The sequence below is a fragment of the Zalophus californianus genome, chromosome X (assembly GCF_009762305.2).
Source record: "Zalophus californianus isolate mZalCal1 chromosome X, mZalCal1.pri.v2, whole genome shotgun sequence".
Taxonomy (NCBI): Eukaryota; Metazoa; Chordata; class Mammalia; order Carnivora; family Otariidae; genus Zalophus; species Zalophus californianus.
In genome coordinates, this window is record NC_045612.1 from 66,816,215 (window position 1) to 66,835,787 (window position 19,573).

General features: G+C 34.7%; 1 protein-coding gene across 8 annotated transcripts in view; it reads left to right on the top strand.

The window, feature by feature from the left end:
- ATRX (ATRX chromatin remodeler) overlaps positions 1-19,573 on the top strand; it is a 303,464-nt gene that overhangs the window by 231,392 nt on the left and 52,499 nt on the right. For all 8 annotated transcript variants that reach the window (XM_027607480.2, XM_027607484.2, XM_027607481.2 and 5 more), the window contains 3 exons: positions 3,154-3,307; positions 8,430-8,536; positions 19,332-19,440. In XM_027607480.2, the coding sequence (XP_027463281.2) occupies positions 3,154-3,307; positions 8,430-8,536; positions 19,332-19,440 (370 nt within the window). The remainder of the gene's footprint in view (positions 1-3,153; positions 3,308-8,429; positions 8,537-19,331; positions 19,441-19,573) is intronic.

The following is a 19,573-nucleotide window of genomic DNA, read 5'->3' on the forward strand; positions in this document are numbered from 1 at the left end:
GATTTTATTTATTTATTTGACAGAGACAGCGAGAGAAGGAACACAAGCAGGGGGAGTGGGGGAGGGAGAAGCAGGTTTCCCTCCAAGCAGGGAGCCAGATGCGGGGCTTAATCCCAGGACCCTGGGACCATGACCTGAGCTGAAGGCAGACGCTTAATGACAACCACCCAGGCGCCCTGGAACTGATAATTTAAACAGTAATTTCAAGAAGGTATGCTGTGACAAGCCTTAGGGATATGCTAGTTTTCAGACTAGCAACTTCGGTTTTCACCTACCCAGGGATAGGATACAAGGCCTTGAGCCCTGTATAAGGTAGAGAGTTCTTTGAACCCAGATTAAAGCTGAATCTCTTCAAAGGGTACGTAGTCCATTGAAGACTAGGATAGAAAAAAAATTTGCCCATCCATCCAGGGAGATGTCAAGGAAGCTTATCTGTTTCATCCTGGTCTCTGGGTTGAGAAAAATAGTTTCCTTGGATTCATAATCATGGGCTTACATAGGTTATGATTTGAATTTATGTTACTTAGTCTAAAAATCTCAAGTTGATGGGGCTCCTGCGTGGCTCAGTCAATTGAATAACCAACTCTTGATTTCATCTCAGGTCATGATCTCAGGTTGTGGGAACAAGCCCCGGGTCAGGCTCTTCCCTCAGCAGGGAGTCTGCTGGAGATTCTCTTTCTTCTCTCCCTTTGCCCCTCTCCCCCATGCTCACGCCCTCTCTCTCTCTCTCTCTCTCTCAAATAAATGAATCTTTAAAAATTAAATAATAAATAAAAATCTCACGCTGCAATACCTCAAAAGTAATCCTGGATTGTTGATCTCCTGGAGCACCTGGCAGGAACAGATGCAGAGTAAGTGTGGAGATGTATGATCTCTACCCAGGATTCTCACATATTACAGCTACACTGAAAGTGAAATGAAAGTAAAAATGATAGAATACCTGAGGAAACAATTAACTTTAGAAAAAGTTAGCAACAAAATAAGTTAGCAGTCAGCCTGGCAAAAGTTAACACACAAAACAAACAGCATAATTAGATTCTTAAGGGCCTCCAATAATAGAAATATTTGATAAAGACTATATTATGTTTAAAGTGATAATTTTAAAAATCAAAAGTGTAAGTTTATCCCAGAAAATTTAAAACTTAGATGAAGTAGACAATATTCTAGAAAAATACAACAAAATTGAGTGTTCATTTGACAGTAGCCAAAAATTAGAAATAATCTAAATATCTATGAGACTAATGAGATGTTTATAATGTCTATGAAGAGAGCTAATAAATGATGGTATATTTGTGCAGAATTCTACATAGCAGTTAGAGTGCTTGAATAAGTCTCACTTTGAGTGAAAAATGGAAAACTACATTTAGTGAAAAAGTAAGTCATAGAAAGATACAGCCAGCTTACATATAGTTTGAAAACATGAAAGGTACAGTTTAAGGATACATGTGTAGTAAAAATATAAAACATACACAGAAATAGTAAATACAGAATTTAGGATTTTATTTTATTTATTTTGATACATAATAAATTTTATTTTGTTCTTTTACATTTTTTAGTATAATTGACACACAATATTACATTAGTTCCAAGTGTACAACCTAGTTATTGGGCAAGTTTATGCATTATGCTATATTCACCACAAGTGTAGTTACCATATGTCCTGTTACATTGCTATTACAATATAATTGACTTTTATTGACAATATCATGTGCCTTTTATTCCCATGACTTAGTTTGTTCTCTGTATTTATAGGTCTGATTCTGCTTTTTGTTTGTTTATTCATTTGTTTTGCTTTGTATTGTTTTTAGATTCCCATGACTTACTCATTCCATAACTGGAGGCCTGTATCTCCCTCTCCCCTTCACCCATATTTCCCAAACCCCCAGTCCCTCCCCTCTGGCAAACATCAGTTTTTTCTATTTATAGGTCTGATCCTGCTTTTTGTTTATTCATTTTTTAAAATTCCATTTATGAGTGGAATCATATGGTATTTATCTTTCTCAGTCTGACTTATTTCACCATAGCTTAATACCCTCTAAACTGAGAGGGTATTAGAATTTAGGATTTTAGATACCTCTCAGAAAGATGGGAGGGAAAGAAGAGAATGAGATTGGGTATGGTCACATTTTAGGTGTCAATTGCATTAGAAGCAAATTTAGCAAGTGGTAAAATTTAATGAAGATGGGATGTGGGAACATGGCTATTCACCATATTTTGTATACTTTTGTAAATATGTAAAATATATATAACAAAAATATGGAAAAATTTAAAATACATTAAGCAATTGAGGGAAGGTACAAAAACAGGTAAACCTTATGTTCCTAATTTTGAATTGAACTGTTTATGTTTAGATATTAATAGATTATTTTGTGTTACTTTCTTTTCAGAGTTTGTGGGGAAAATAACAAAACAATTTAATATGATATGGTCATTCTGGGATCAATGACTTTTTTTGTTTTCCAGAATTCTGTTAGGACTGTGAAATATTTCCTGCCCCTAAGATCTTTTCTCTCTTGATCTCTGAGTTAGTCTGTTTCTCTTCCCTCCCTCTTCTCCTCCCTACCTCTGTCTGTCTCTCTTTGGTTCTCTAGGTCTTTTTCTGTCCTAGTGCCTGTCTCTTGGGGTTTGTGTTGGGAGTCTCAGTGCCTGGGGGGGGGGGGGGCTTTGTCTCTTAGGGTCTCTGTTTCTCGAGCCCCCTGCTCCTAGGCACTGTTTCTCATAGTTGTACTTTCTCAGGGTCTTTTTCTTGCTTTACTCTCTCACTTGGTGTGCATGCCTCCCCCACCCCCAGTGTTTTTCTTCCTTTGCATTCATTTGTGCCTGTTTGTATGTGTCCCACTCCCTGTCTCTTTCTCTCCCTCTCCTAGAGTTCGGTTTGTCCCCTCTACTACACTCCCCACCTTGTGTCTTTTCCGCACAGTAAAGCTCTCTCTTTTCCTGGGGTGGTCCTTTTTTTCTCTTCTTGAAAGAGGGTGCCCTCCTTCCCCTTCATCCTCTTCTTCCCCTTCTTCCCCCTTCTCCCCTCCTCCTTTCTCTTCCCTCCCCTTTCCCCCCTTCTTCCTATTTCTCTTGGTGTCTTAATCCTTCTCTCTGGATCTTTGGAATTTCTTTCCTTATTTGCCTACTTATTTATGTTTCATTTATTTTATTTAGGTAAAGCTACTTCCTCTTCTAATCCAAGCAGCCCAGCTCCAGACTGGTACAAAGATTTTGTTACAGATGCTGATGCTGAGGTTTTAGAACATTCTGGAAAAATGGTACTTCTCTTTGAAATTCTTCGAATGGCAGAGGAAATTGGTGATAAAGTGTAAGTTTCTTCTATTTTTATTATATAAATGAAACTTTTTATAACCTTTCTATTGTTTAAACAATTTATTTGAAAGAAATCTGTTTTGTTTTCTTCCTTTCTGAAGATGTAATTTCTTTAGTAGTGTAGTGATAGACAACTCTTCCTTCTAAGCCACTAGTTCTGAGTACATATTCTGGTTATTTCTTCAGTGCTGTTTTCCCTTTCTGGCTGTTGCACCTTGAACTTATTTCTTTGAGCCAGGTCTCTAGTGGATATCTATATTTCACCATCTTTAAAAATTATTTTTCAATCCATGCAGTGTGGTTCCTACTTTATTGAGATTTTTTTCCCCCAAAAGTCACTTAGTGACCTTTTAATTCCCAAATCTAGTGGATGCCTCTGATTTTATTTCACCTCTTTGACTGTTCTCTGTCATATCGCCTTTGTTTTTGTTCTTATTCTCATCCTTCAAATTACTGTTCAAAAAAACATACTTTTAAAGTTTTGAACCAGACTTACTTTTTAGGTTGTTATAAGGTCCTAACATGTGTTCATAAAATGTTTTTAAAATATATCTGTGGTTCTTTTTTTTAAAAAAAAGATTTTATTTATTTATTTGATGGGGAGAGAGAGACAGTGTGTGAGCACAAGCAGGGGGCAGTGGCAGGCAGAGGCAGAGGGAGAAGGAAGCTCCCCACAGAGCAGGGGGAGCCCAATGTGGGACTTGATCCCAAGACCCCGGGATCATGACCTGAGCCAAAGGTGGTTGCTTAACCAACTGAGCCACCCAGCCGCCCTCTGTGATTCTTTTAATAACAGTTTAAAATAAGGCTTAAAATAACCGTTTTATCTTAAAAAAGTTTCAAACTTAGTTCCTTTAACTTTCTTGGGAAGAGGTAGATCCACTATTAATATAATTACTATACCATCTTTTAATATACCTCTACTATGTACACATTCTAATATACTTGTATGTTTTTCACTGGATAGTGACTTTGAAGACACAGAATGTTTCATTATTTTTTATTAACCATTATACCTTGTACTTAGTAAGTACTCACTAAAATTTATTTTTGTTGTATATTGCCACTTTTTAAATACAGAAACAAGTGGTTCAGATAAGGAATGATAATTGGTCTGGAATGGAGTGGTAGTATTGGAGGTAAAGGATATGTTTTGGAATAGAAACAACAGGATTTGGTACATTAATGCAGGGCAGTAAGAATGTGAGAGTAGTCAGAGATGACTCTCAGGCTTCCAGACTCAGTGGCTGGTGGATCCTGGTGTTACTTACTAAAATGGAGAACAGTAGGGAAGAACTAAGTTTATTAGAGGTAGTAAAGAGTTCTGCTCTGGCCATGTTAAGTTTGAGAGGCCTATTACATATCCATGAGAGATGCACGTAGAAAGTGGGTATTTGAATTTAGAGTTCCTAAAAGTTCAGGAGAGATTATTGCTGTGATGTGCTCATGCTCTTTTTCTGCTATCAACTTAGGTAGTTTAAAATTAATTTTTTATTTGGGTACCGTACAAAAATTTAAGAGTGTGGAAGGGATTTTAGTGGTCTTTTAATTTCCTCACCAGTGCAAGAATCTCCTCTACCATGTTCATCATAGATATTCTCCTAACCTCTCCCATGATAGAACATTTGCAATTTCAGAGGGATACCTACAGTTGAATACTTCACATTTTTAGAAATTATATCCTTATCTTTAGTTTATACTTTATCCCTATAGCTGTTTTCCTTATGGTTTAAAATTGAACATACCTACTGCCTTTTTTTAGACTCATATAGTGATTTTTTTTAAGTTACAAGTCCAACTGATAAGACATTATCAGTGTTAGGACTATAAAACTATGCATTTCCATAACTGTGATTACCACTATTTTTTATTTGTCCAACATTTCCTTGTGGAAATTTTCAAACATAAAAAAAAAGCAGAGAGAATTTTATAGTGAATACCCATATACCTGTCACCTAGAATTTATACTATATCCTATATTTTATTGTACTTTCTTTATTACATATCTGTTTATCCATCTTATTTTCCTGATGCCTTTCAATGTAGGTTGCAGACATCAGTACTACTGTTTCAATTGTCTCCTCTTCAAAAAATGGTGGGTTTATCTCTTGTCACTTTTAGCTTTTTCTTCTGAGTTCATTGATCTGTTCTTTGTATGGCGTATTTTCAGTCCTGACCATATGGTCTTGAACATACTTCAGTTTTTTAGCACCCATCTCAAAATATGGTCATAGTAAACAAAATACTTCAGCTGAGTTTTGATTAACAGAGTTACAGTGAAGCTGGTTCTTGTTTATTCAGGACCCTATACTTTCATTCATGCAATCCAGTAGAGGTTTTCTAACATCTAAATAACACTGTTGGTTCATATTAAACTTACGGTCAACTGAGACTCTCATTTTTTTTTTTTTTTAAGAAGAACTGGTGTCAAATCAGAGTCATCTGTTCTCTATTTGTGCAGTTGATCTTTTGACCCAAGTGAAAACTTGATATTTCGTAGGGCAAGAGATAAATGAATTTTAGTGATTTTTAGCCAGTGGTGTGTTGATAAATGTTTTGACAACTGACTCTTCAAAAAATGATAACAGAGAAAGCAAAGAAGCACATAGAGCCCTAATTTGTAACATTTGCTGATATCCTTGGTAAAATACTCCCACTGTGGCCAATCTTAACCTACTAACAGTGGTGGGAAAAAATGCTAACAATCCACTTTCCTGTTTCAAGCAAGTTACAGCTAATTCTAGTACACTACTGGTTTCAGCCCAGCTCTTCTGACTTATTTTCTGTCATTTAAGTATTAAATTTTGATTGAATTGTAATTTCCAGATTTTTTGACATGTATGAATTTGATTTGTATTGCTTCTGTATTTTCATATGGGTCATTAATAAAATGGATAAAGCCAAAATAGTTTATACAAGGATGAAAATTATTACCAGTCAGGGCGTAGTTGTTCATGTTATCTGCAACTAGAAAAAGTTAAGAGATAACCATTAGTATGGAGCCACTTAGTCCTAATAACATCTTTTTCATAGATTTTTCTGAGCTCAGTGGTTCCCAGAACCAGCCTTAATGTGGACTCAAGTCAACCTTTTTCTAGAACAGTACCCCAAATCTCAAATTAATTCCAATTAAATAAATAATTAGTATTTCTAAGAATTTAAGTTTCCCAGTTATAGAAACTGCCAAAAACCTTAATTTGTAGCTCAAAAAGAATTGATTCAATAAAGTTTTTGATTCTAAGAAAAATAATCAATCTGTTGAGGGATCAAGACTGTTGGTCATTTACACTGTACTAGGAATACATTCATTTCCTTACCAGTATTCTAGGAGTACCAACTGGGAGACAGTAGACCCCCATAGTGCAGAGTTTAGGAAGTCATACAATAGCCAAAACACATGTTAAAAACTCCCAACAGCTGTTTCATAACTTGAGTTGTTCTTTTCAGTTCTACTAAATCTGAAGACTTCGAGCAATGAGTGTTGAAGGATCTTCTGGAGTCATAAAAGTATCTCTCTCCTATAGTACAGCTTTCAGAATCAAATAAAACCGAACAATATGCTTGGACATGTGTCTAGTTCCTTGTATACTGACCTACTTTGTTTCCATATATAAGGGAGAGAACGAGCCCTCCTTTATCCTTTATTCTCTTTCTAGATTTTTTTCATTTTCTGTGTGTAATTGTGTCCACTTCTCACCAATGGGATAGATGAGACCAGTGGTTTTCAAACTGTTTTTCAGAACCCATGAAAGTTGGTGAAAAGAGAAGGATAGAGCAGAGGCTGAGGGGCCAGTGACACTTTTATCTTCTTCTCCCCCAAGGCCTAAAGCACCCTGCTTTATTTGTTTATTTGTTTAAAAAGATTTTTTTATTTGAGAGAGAGAGCATAAGTGGGGGGTGGGTGGGAGGTGGGGCAGAGGGAGAGGGAATCTCAAGCAGACCCAGCTGAGCGAGGAGCCTGACCTGGGGCTGTATCTCACGACCCTGAGATCGTGACCTGAGCCAAAATCAGAGTCAGACACTTAACCAGCTGAGCTACCCAGGTGCCATAAAAGTTTTTATTTAAATTCCAGTTAGTTAACATACAGTGTAATGTGTAATGTTAGTTTCATGTTAAATAGATGATGGGGATTAAAGAGTGCACTTGTGATGAGCACCAGGTGTTGTATGGAAGTGTTGAATCACTATATTCTACACCTGAAATTATTTTTAGTTTCATTTTAATACCACATAAGACTTGATGTGAACGTTTTAATAACACGTAAGACTTTATGTGAACAAATAGTTTTCATGGCTCAAAACAGGAGTTAGGAAACTACTGGGATGGAGAATCAGGAATCTGCAGACATATTTGAAATGGAACAATAAAGTGTTTTAGAATGTGTACAAGTCTAAAATTACTCAAATTCTTTTAATAGTTAACATTTTTCTCATATTCTTTAAATAGTTTCTTTTGTACACTAAAAATTTAATTTTGATGAAATCCACTTTATCAACTTTTTTTTCCCATAGATCATACTTTTGGTGTTAAGTCTCAGGATTTTCTAACCTCAAGTTATGAGGATTTTCTTCTTGTGTTTTTCTAAACATTCTACAGTTTTACATTTTGAAATTAGATTTATATTCCATTTTGAATTATTTTTTCTGTAAAGTGTGAGGTTTAATTAAGCCAAAGTTCATTTTTTTTTCCATATGGATGTTGAATTTTGCAAAGACCGTTGTTGAAAAGATTATCCTTTTCCACTGAATTGCCTTTGCCTCCTTGTGAAAAACCATTTAGCTAACTATATTGTGTGGCTCTATATCTGGACTCTATATTCTGTACCATCAATTTGTGCTTGTCCCTTAATCAGTACTACACTGTTCTGATTACTCTAGCTTTTTAAGTGTTGAAATCATGTAGAGTTAGGCCTCCAGCTTTTTCTCTTTCAAAGTTGTTTTGGCTACTCTGTGTGCTCAGCATTCTCATATAAACTATAGAATCAGCTCGTTAATTTCTCAAAAATCCTACTGTGGTTTTGATTAGAATTGTATTGAATTTGTAAGTCAGTTTGGGAAGAAGTGATATCTTTACTTTGTGACCCTTCTAATCCATGAACACTAATCCATTTTTTTAGCCTTGTTTTCAGCCAGTCTCTCATATCTCTGGACTTGATTGAAGATTTTCTTGAATTGGCCAGTAGGGAAAAGACAGAAGATAAAGATAAACCTCTTATTTATAAAGGTGAGTTACAAAGATTTCTGTATCATAATTTTTGGAACCTTCATTTAAACATATTATACAAACATTTTAACAATAAAAGAAAAAATACTCCCCACACAACTTTAATATATCTATTTTTACTGCACATTCTTCTTGTCCTTATCTATATAAATATGGTCTTTATTGTTGCAATTGCAACATGAAATAAGATTTTTTTGTTCTTTTTTTTAAGATTTTTTTTTTTAATTTATTTATCTGAGAGAGATAGTGAGAGCAGGAACACAAGCAGGGGGAGAGGGAGACGGAGAAGCAGGCTTCCCACAGAGCAGGGAGCCCAATGTGGGCTCGATCCCAGGACCCTGGGGTCGTGACCTGAGCTGAAGGCAGACGCTTAACAACTGACCCACCCAGGCGCCCCAAGATTTTTTGTTCTTATAAAGAGCTTTATTGAGATAATTCACATATCATGCAGTTCATCCATTTTAAGTGAACAATTCAGTGGTTTTTAGTATTTTCTTTCTTTCTTTTTTTTTAGTATTTTCATAGAGTTCTGCAACTATCACCACAATTTTCAGCCTTTTTAATCACCACCAAAGAAACCCTGTACCCTTTAGCTATTACCCTCCTACCCCTGCCTTCCACCTCTTCAGATCTTAAGCAATCACTAATGAAACTACTTTCTGTTTCTACAGATTGACCTATTCTGAAGCTTTCATATAAATGGATTCATATAATATGTGGTCTTTTGTGACTGGCTTTCACATAGTATGTTTTCAAAATTCTTCCATGTTGTAGCATGTGTCAGTACTTCATTCATTAGGCCATAAAGATCTAATAATATTCCATTGTATGGATAATACCTACATTTTGATTATCCATTTATTCATTCATAGATATCTGGGTTGTTTTCATCTTCTGACTGTTCTGAGTAGTGCTGTGCTAAATATTTGTATGCAAGTTTTTATTTATTTAAACATCTGTTTTCACTTCTTTTGGATATATACTTAGGAATGGAATTATTGGGTCATATGGTAATTTTAACTTATTGAGGAACCACCAGACTGTTTTCTATACTGGCTACACTATTTTACATTTCCACAAGCCATATATAAGGGTTCCAGTGTCTCCACATCTTCACCAATACTTACCTTCTGTTTTGTTTTGTTTTGTTTTATTACAGGTATACCTCAGAGTTATTGCAGGTTTGGTTCCAGACCACTGCAATAATGTGAATACTTCAATAAAGGCAATCAAATTAGTTTTTTTTGGTTTCCCAGTGCATATAAAACTGCATATAAAAGTTGTATTTACACTATTCTATAGTCTGCTAAGTGTGCAATAGCATTATATCTAAAAAAATGTATATACTTTAATTAAAAAATACTTGATTGCTAAAAATTGCCAACCATCATCTGAGTTTTCAGCAAGTTGTAATTTTTTGCTGGTGGAGGATTTTGCCATGGTGTTGGCATTTCAGTAATCTTCACAGAATCTTCACCAGGAGTAGATTCCATCTCAAGAAACCACTTTCTTTGCTCACCTATAAGGGGCAACAACTCATCTGTTCAAGTTTTATAATGACATTGTAGCAATTCAGTCCTATCTTCAGGCTTCACTTCTAATTCTAGTTCTCTTGCTATTTCAGCCACATCTGCAGTTATGTCCTCCTCTCAAAGTCATCCATGAGGGTTGGATTCAACTTCTTCCAAACTCCTGTTAATGTTGATATTTTTACCTCTTCCCATGAATCACAAATGTTCTTAATAGCATGTAGAATGGTGAATCCTTTCCAGAAGGTTTTCAGTTTACTTTACCTAGATCCATCAGAGGAGTCACTATCTGTGTAAATTTTGGTGAAAGTGAGTCCTCCTACTTTGTTCCTCTTCAAGATTGTTTTGGCTATTCTGGGTCCCTGGCAATTCCATATGAATTTTAGAATCTCCTTGTAAATTTCTACAGAGAAATCAACATAGGGATTCTGATTAAGATTCTGATAGGGATTACCTTGAATCTGTATTTCATTTTAGGAAGTATTGCCATCTTAACAATATTAAGTCTTCTGATCCATGAACATAGAACATTTTAGCATTTGTTTAGGTCTTTAATTTTCTTTCACCAGTATTTTGTGGTTTTTAGTGTATATATTTTAAAATGTCATGTGTTAAATTTATTCTTATTTTATTCTTTTTGATGGTATTGTAATGGAATTTTCTTAATTATATTTTTGGATTATTTCTTGCAGATGTTTAAAAAAACTGAGTTTTGTATATTAACTCATTTATTAGTCCTAATAGTTTTTAAGTGGATGTTTATTTATTTGTTTGTTTGTTTATTTTGTTAGTCACTATACACTACTTCATTAGTTTGTGGTGTAGTGTTCCATGATTCATTGTTTGCATATAACACCCAGTGCTCATTGCTATACGTGCCCTCCTTAATACCAATCACTGGGCTAACCCATCCCCTACCGCCCTCCCTTCTGAAACCCTCAGTTTGTTTCCCAGAGTTCATAGTCTCTCATGGTTCATCTCTCCCTTTGATTTCCCCCCCTTCATTTTTCCCTTCCTTCTCCTAACGTCCTCCATGCTATTCCTTATGTTCCACAAATAAGTGAAACCATGTGATAATTGTCTTTCTCTGCTTGACTTATTTCACTTAGCATAATCGCCTCCAGTTCCATCCACATTGATGCAATTGGTGCGTATTCATCCTTTCTGATGGCTAATACTCCATTGTGTATATGGACCACATCTTTATCCATTCATCTACTGAAGGGCATCTCAGCTCCTTCCACAGTTTGTCTCTTGTGGGCATTGCTGCTATGAACATTAGGGTGCATGTGCCCCTTCTTTTCCCTGCATCTGTATTTTTGGGTTAAATACCAATAACCAGTAACAGAATTGAAGCAATGATCAAAAACCTCCCAAAAAACAAGAGTCCAGGGCCTGACGGGTTCCCAGGGGAATTCTACCAAACATTTAAAGAAGAAGTAATACCTATTCTTCTGAAGCTATTTAAAACATAGAAATGGAAGGAACATTTCCAAACTCATTCTATGAGGCCAGCATTACCTTGATCCCAAAACCAGGCAAAGACCCCATCAAAAAGAATTGTGGACCAGTATCCCTGATGAATATGGATGCCAAAATTCTCAACAAGATCCTAGGCAATAGGATCCAACAGTACATTAAAAAGATTATCTGTCATGACCAGGTGGGATTTATTCCTGGGATGCAGGTTATGGTGTATAATTCTCTTTATATGTTGCTGGATTCTGTTCACTAGTATTTTGTTGAGGATTTGTGCATCCTTACGCATAAGATATAACTAATTTTCAGTTTTGCTTTCTTTTAATATCTTTGTCTGGTTTTGATAGGAGGAGGCTAATACTTAATACTGGCCTCATTTAATGAGTCAAGAAGTATTCCTTTTCCTGGTTTTTGAAAGAGTTTGGGAAGAATTGGTATGAGTTCTTTAAATGTTTGCCAAAATTTAGCACTGAAACCATCTGGACCTGGGTTTTTCTTGTGGGTAGTTTTTATCATCATCAGCAGCAGCAATATTATAAAATATACATAACATAAAATTTAACATCTTGTCAGAGTGAAAAAGCAACCTACAGAATAGGAGAAAACATTTGCAAATCATGTATCTTGTAAGGGGTTAATATTCAGAATACATAAAGAACTACTATAATTCAACAACAAACAGATAACCTGATTCAGAAAATGGCTAAAAGATTCAAATAGACATATCTCTGAAGTATACAAATGACCTAAAAGCACATGAAAATATGCCCAACATCATTAATCTTTAGAGAAACACAAATCAAAACCACAATGAGATATAACTTCACACTATTAGAATGGCTACTATCAAACAAATCTGTAAATAACAGGTTGGTGATAATGTGGAGAATTTGGAACATTGGTGCACTCTTGGTGGGAATGTAAAATGACACAACTACCGTGTAAATCAGTATGGCAGTTCCTCAAAAAATTAAAACTAGAATTATATCCAACAACACTACTTCTGGGTAAATACTCAAAAGAATTGAAAGCGTGGTCTTGAAAGAGATATTTGTACACCCATATTCATAGCCACATTATTCACAATAATGAAAAGGTAGAAATAATCCAAGTGTATGTTGGTGGATGAGTGGATAAACAGAATGTGGTGTATACACAATGGAATATTTTTCAGCTCTTAAAAGGAAGGAAATCTTGTCACATGCTACAACTCTGAAGAAATAAACCAGCACAAAAAAAGGTGAATACTGTGTGATTTCATTTACTTCACATATCTAAGGTAGTCAGATACACAGAGACAGAAAGTAGAAGGGTGCTTACTGTGGGGAAGGGGAGAATGGGGAGTTGTGGTTTAGTGGCTATAGTTTCAGTTTAGAAGTATAAAAAGTTCTGGAGATCTGTTAACACAACTGAACTATACACTTAAAATGGTTAAGATGGTAAATTTTATAGTATGTGGTTTTTTTTTTTCTTAGCACAATATAAGAAGTTACATAGCCAGCTGCTAGTTGAGGTTGGGTAAAACAGGAGTTTGTTTTGTTCTGTTTTACACCAAATCTTTCTGATTTATCTGTCTTTTATTAAAAATACAAATTTTAAAAAACTGGTAAGAGATATGGGACAAGAAACTTAAACCTCCGTAATGATTTGTTTACTCTGTAAGACAGATTTATATATAAAATTAATGGACATGAAATTTTAAAAAATTTGATGAGTTGGCTGAATAGCTGGCAGCTATTCTGTCAGCGACTAGGAAACACAGTTGTCCCTTTCTTGAGGAGCTAATAGTCTAATGGTGAATACAGATGTTAAAGACAAAAAAATTAAATGTCCAGGAAATTGAGGGGCAATATTTTTGTGATTTAAGAAGTTGTTCTGATCTCTCTGCCTCAAACTATCTCAGACAACTCCTTAACCATATCCCCTAATCAGTCAATTAATTGGGAAAAAAAGCCAAATTGGGAGGGGAGAGATAGGAAGGGAAACAGGTTTTCACCATTTTGATCCTTTGTATAGTAATATGGCATTAAGTACACCCATATTACCATGCAACCATTACCACCATTTTAAAATTTTCACTTTTGCTGGGGAGCAAGTCTATAAAGCTCCTTATGTTGTCATACCAGAAGTCCCTCTCCCTGTAAATTAAATTTTGTTTTTTTCACTGATTTCATAAACATTTTGATGTTACTCCATATATGATGTTCTGTCACTTTCAGCTCTACAATCATCTGTCCAGTAAAATCGTAATTTACTTAACTATTTCTCCATTATTATATATCAGGATTATTATATTCAATTTTTCACTATTACAGGTAGTCTACTCTAGGTGCCTTGATGAGAGTAGATTTTTAAAAATTTCTTCCGGTTAAATTTCCATGTAAAATGGTGATTTTAGGGTATACTATTTTTCTATTTGAGAATAATAATACAGTGTATGTTATGAATACTATTTACAGTACTCATATTTCTTTATCTAAATATTGAAGTTGAGGGATGCCTGGCTGGCTCAGTTGGAAGAACATGCAACTCTTGATCTTGGGGTTGTGGGTTTGAACCCCACATTGGGTGTAGAGATTACTTAAATAAATAAAACTTTAAAAATAAATACATAAATATTAAAGTTGACAGTTAACTTGTCACCAACAATATAAAGACTACATTTAGGTTTCCTTTCTAATAAAAGGGAATCTTTTTATTATTTATATCTTTTCTGCAGATAATTATGTAGTTATTTGAATGATCAGAATCCTGTTTTTCTTTTAACATCTATTGAGATATAAGCCTATTTTTGATGAAGAAATACTTTCAAAAAGGAGGCTATAATTGTGGGCTTTTTTAAATTTGAAGTATATCTGACACACAATACCCTATTAGTTTCAAGTGCACATCATAGTGATTTGATATTTTTATACATTATGAAATGACCTCCATGATAAGTCGTTACCATGTGTTTACTGCACAAAGTTATTACAATACTATTGGCCATATTCTTTATGCCGTACATTACATACCATGACTTTATTTAATAGCTGGAAGTTTGTACCTCTTAATTTTGTTCACATTTTTTGCTCATTCCCCAACTCCTCCCCACTCTGGTAACCAACAGTTTGTTTCCTGTAACTATGAGTCTCTTTCTGTCTTTCTGTTTGTTAGATTCCACATATGAGTAAAATCATATAGTATTTGTCTTTCTCTGTCTTACCTATTTTGCTTAGCATAATACCCTCTAGGTCCATCCATGTTGTTGCCAGGTGGCAAGATCTTATCCTTGTTTATGGCTGAGTAATATTCCTCTCTCTGTGTATGTTATTTTATTTTATTTTATTCTTTTAGGTTGCTTCCATATCTTAGCTATTGTAAATAATGCTGCAGTGAACATAGGGGTTAATATATCTCTTTGATTTGGTGTTTCCGTTTTCTTTGGAAAAATACCCAGAAGTGGACTATTGGACCATGGGTAGTTCTATTCTAATTTTTTGAGGAACCTCCATAGTGGCTGCACCAATTTTACATTCCCACCAACAGTGTATAAAGTTTCCCTTTTTTCAACATTCTTGCTGACACTTGTTATTTTTTGTCTTTTTGATAATAGCTAATCTGAGCGGTGTGGAGTGATACCTTATTGTGGTTTTAATTTGCACTTTGCTGATGACTAGTGATGTTGTGTATCTTTTCATGTGCCTGTTGGCCATCTTTATGTCGTCTTTGAAAAAATGTCTACTCAAGTCTTCTGCCCATTTTTAAATCATTTTGTTTGGGTTTTTTGATATTAAGTTGTGTAAGTTCTTTATATGTTTTGGAATTGAACCCCTTATTGGGTTTATAATTTGCAAATATCTTCTCCCATTCAGTAGATTGCCATTTTGTTTTGTTGAAGGTTTTCTTCACTGCAAAAACTTTCTAATTTGATATAATCCCATTTGTTTATTTTAGTTTTCGTTGCCCTTGCTTGAGAAGACTGGTCCAAAAAAAAATATTGCTAAAATGGATGTCAGTGAGCTTTACTGCCTATGTTTTCTTCTGGGAGTTTTATTTTCAGGTCTTACATTCAAGTCTTTAAACCATTTTGAATTTATTTTTGTATATGGTGTAAGACAGTGGTCCAGTTTCATTCTTTTGCATGTAGCTGTCTAGTTTTCCCTATACCATTTGTTGAAGAGGCTTTTTACCCCCCATTGCATATTCTTGCCTCCTTTGGCATAGATTAATTTACCATATATGGATGGGTTTATTTATGGGCTCTCTATCTTATTCCATTGTTTTATGTATCTGCTTTTGCTCTAGTACCATACTGTTTTGATGACTATATCTTTGTAGTATAGTTTGAGACCAGGGAGCATGATACCTCCAGCTTTATTCTTCTTTCTCAAGATTGCTTTGACTATTTGGCATATTTTGTGGTTCTATACAAATTTTAGGATTCTTTGTTCTAGTTCTGTGAAAAAATGTATTGTGATCTCTTCTTTTTTTGTCTGATGGTACCTGGAATACTCTTGGAATATAGTGCTATTGTTTTTAATTTTAATTTTCTAATCCTGTTAATAATATTGGTAATATTTTCTCTTATTGTACTCATTTTAAATATAATAATTTTTTAGGAAATAAAACCCTAATAACCTCCTGTGCAAGCTATAGGCAGGTGGTATCTTTATTTTTAGACAGGTGCATTGGTTCCTTAGGTCACTGTAGTAATTGAAAAGGAACATTTGCTCTTTATTTGATACGATACCATATACTATGCGATTGGTTTACTAAGACATTTACCTAGTAAAAAAGAGTAGAATTCCTTTTTTTCCCCAAGCAAAATCTTACATGGAATATTAGTACATTGGGCCTGGGTTGCTAAAGAAGTGAAGAGATCTCTCCTCCTTCCCTAACTGGGGTTAAGAGTCACCACTAAGTCACTGCCTCATTAGCACACCTCAGATTAGCTGTTCACAGAACCCATAAAGTATTCCAGGGTTCATTTCATTTTGTAAGTATAGGGTACTTACCACGTGCAAGGCACAATTTAGATGCTAAGGATAAAGAAGCTAACAAAAAAAACATGTCCCTAACCTCCTAGAGGCTACATTTTTGTTAGGGAAGACCAATACGAAACAAACAGGAAATGTATAGTTTAAAAATGCAATGGAGAAATAATGAAATATTTTAAAGGCGATAGGCAGTTTTGGGGGACAATATGTAAATTGATCAGGCAAGGCTTTAGTGATGTCCCTCACAGAACTGGACATGTAGTAGGTCCATAGTAAATGTTTGCTGAACTGGCAGGGTAATACATTGCTCTTACCTGGATATTCTTTAGTTATTTTCCATAGAGAATCATGCTCTGGTGATGCATTTTTTATGTGCCCATTACGTTTAAGTGCTAGGTATACACTGGCACTTTTTAATCTTTTATCACTACCCTTTGTTTCTAAGGCCCCTCCTTATTGATATGTCTTTAACATGTATATGGGTAGTGTATATATGTATGCCTTGATTTGAGTATGGTTAAGTATAATGTTGGCTTCAATGGATTTTTCTGTTATCTATTATTAGTTTTATTAGTTCAATTCTGTGTTCTGGCAGTGCTTCATTATCTGAAAGACAAAGTACCAGAAAAGTTATATCAATTTATTCTACTATCATGAATAAATGGAAAATGCCTATTTTACTATATACCTGTAGTACTATAATTACATTTTCCCTATCTTTAATGGGTAAAAACAATTGTCATTGTTTTAATTTGTACTTTTTTGACCACTGGCAAGATTGAATGTTTTTCCATATGGTTGTTAGTTTATATTTAATAAATTATCTTCAACAAACATTTGTCTTAACTATTAATCAGTTCAGTTTGTCTTTTGTATCACTACTACTACTACTGCTGCTGCTGTGTACTTGACACTGAACTAGGTTCAAGGGTATTACAGGAAATCATGTTATAGAGATGATCACATATAAATGTGCCCTAGTAGAGACAGATACAATTTGGTGTGAGATCTTGGGTGATAATATTAAGTACTCAGTGAGCTTAATTCCTGTGTGACAGGCACTGTTCTAAGGGTTTTTTTTTTTCTTATATCAGCTCATTTAAAAAACAGTAACCCTATACAATAGGTGCTCAGCCAGCTCCATTTTTAAAGATAAACACATTTTACATTTTCTAAATGAAAATGCTAATAAATGGTGAACCTGTGATTTTTTAAAAAATCTATAATTTTGGTGACTAACCTGTGCTGACTTTATTACTTTTTAAGTGTTGGATTCACAGAAGTAGTAGTACAGATTATTCATTTGTATTATCAGAGAAAGGTGAGTATGTTGAAATACTTTAAAAGTATTAACACCATGTTTATTTATGATTAGCATATTAACTTTAATAATTACCCTGTTAGGTGAACAATTAATGGAAATGTTACTCCAGCCTCTTTTTTGTCGAACCATCTGTCTCAAATTCTTTTTTCCTTAGCTCTTATGCCTTTTTTTTCCAATTGAAAGAAATAAAAATCACAAATAAATAAATAGACTTTCTTACCAATTGCCAAATTTTCAGCAAGGAAATTACAAGTTTTCAGTATAAGTAAAAATATGGGTAAGTAATAAACATGTTGAAAAGCACCTTTTAAACTAAGTACTAAATTTAAATAAAAAGTTTGCTGAAAGATCTAAATCTCAGTTTTGTCAACTTCTTGTTTTTATGTTAAGATTCTAGGATGTGACTCTGGAGGGGAAATAGTAGTATTATGTTTACAATTAAAAGAACTGGAATGGAAATTATGTATAATAAAATATAAAAATATCATAAGTACTTAATTTGGTATTTTAGTTTTAATGTAAGTCTTGGGTAAATATTCACCTCACTGTCCAAAAGTTGATCAGTATCAACTTGTTAATAAGGGAGGAAACCTGGCCATTTACAGATTTAATTACAGGCAATCTTCATGAACATAATGCAGTTTAACCATATTCTTTTTACAGTTTTAAAGGTTTCTAATCAAGGAAATCTTTTAAGAAATTCACATGCAGATGAAACACTTTTTTTTTCTTGTTATTTGTGGATTCCACATTTGTGAATTTGCCTTTCTGCAAAATTTATTTGTAACTCCAAAATCAATACTTGCGGTACTTCAGCAGTTATTCGCCAACATGTGCTGAGTGGCAAAAAAACTCGAGTTGCCTGAGAAACACACTTCCAGTCAAGGTGGGACAAGATGATACCTTCCTTCTTTCTTGTTTCAGTTCTGATCCGGTAAATAAGCTTCTGTTCCACAGCCTATTTAGTGTTATGGTCTTCACATTTTTGAGCTTTTTGGTGGCAATCTTTCGGTTTCAAGTGGCCTTCAGGCTGGTATTTAAGTGTTGTCCAGTTTCCTACGTACCAGGAGGCTGCGATGCACCTTACAGAGAACAGCAGCGGACAGGCTGGGTTCAGGCATGACTTAGAGCACTGCTAGCCATGAGTTCAATGTGAACAAATCAACAACATATCAGTGCAAGTTGTCTCGTGGTGGCACCTCTGCGGTGCGGGCTCAGACCTTCTCTATGCGTGGCTCCCAGTGATGAAATACTTTTTTAAAGTACCTTTGCTATTCAATATCTATTGGAAATAAATCTGTGGTGAATTTATTTGTTAATATAGTGAGTTACACCTTGACTAAAAAAATTTGTATTTTATATTTTACTATGCAAATAAAATATATATAACCAGATTTTAAATGGTGAGCAGGGAAGAAAATCTGTTATTACTAGCAGAACAATATATATCAAATCTCTCTTTTCTTTTTTTGTTAAATTTTCAGGTGAAGGGAAGTGGCTGCGGAACATTGACTATTACCGTTTAGATGGTTCTACTACTGCACAGTCAAGGAAAAAATGGGCTGAAGAATTTAATGATGAAACTAATGTGAGGTAGGAAACATTTTTTGTTTGCACAGAGAGTTTTTAAAAAATAATTTTAAATCTGGGACGTCTGGGTGGTTCAGTCAGTTAAGTGGCCAGCTCTTGATTTCAACTCAGGACACGATCTCAGGGGCCTAGGATC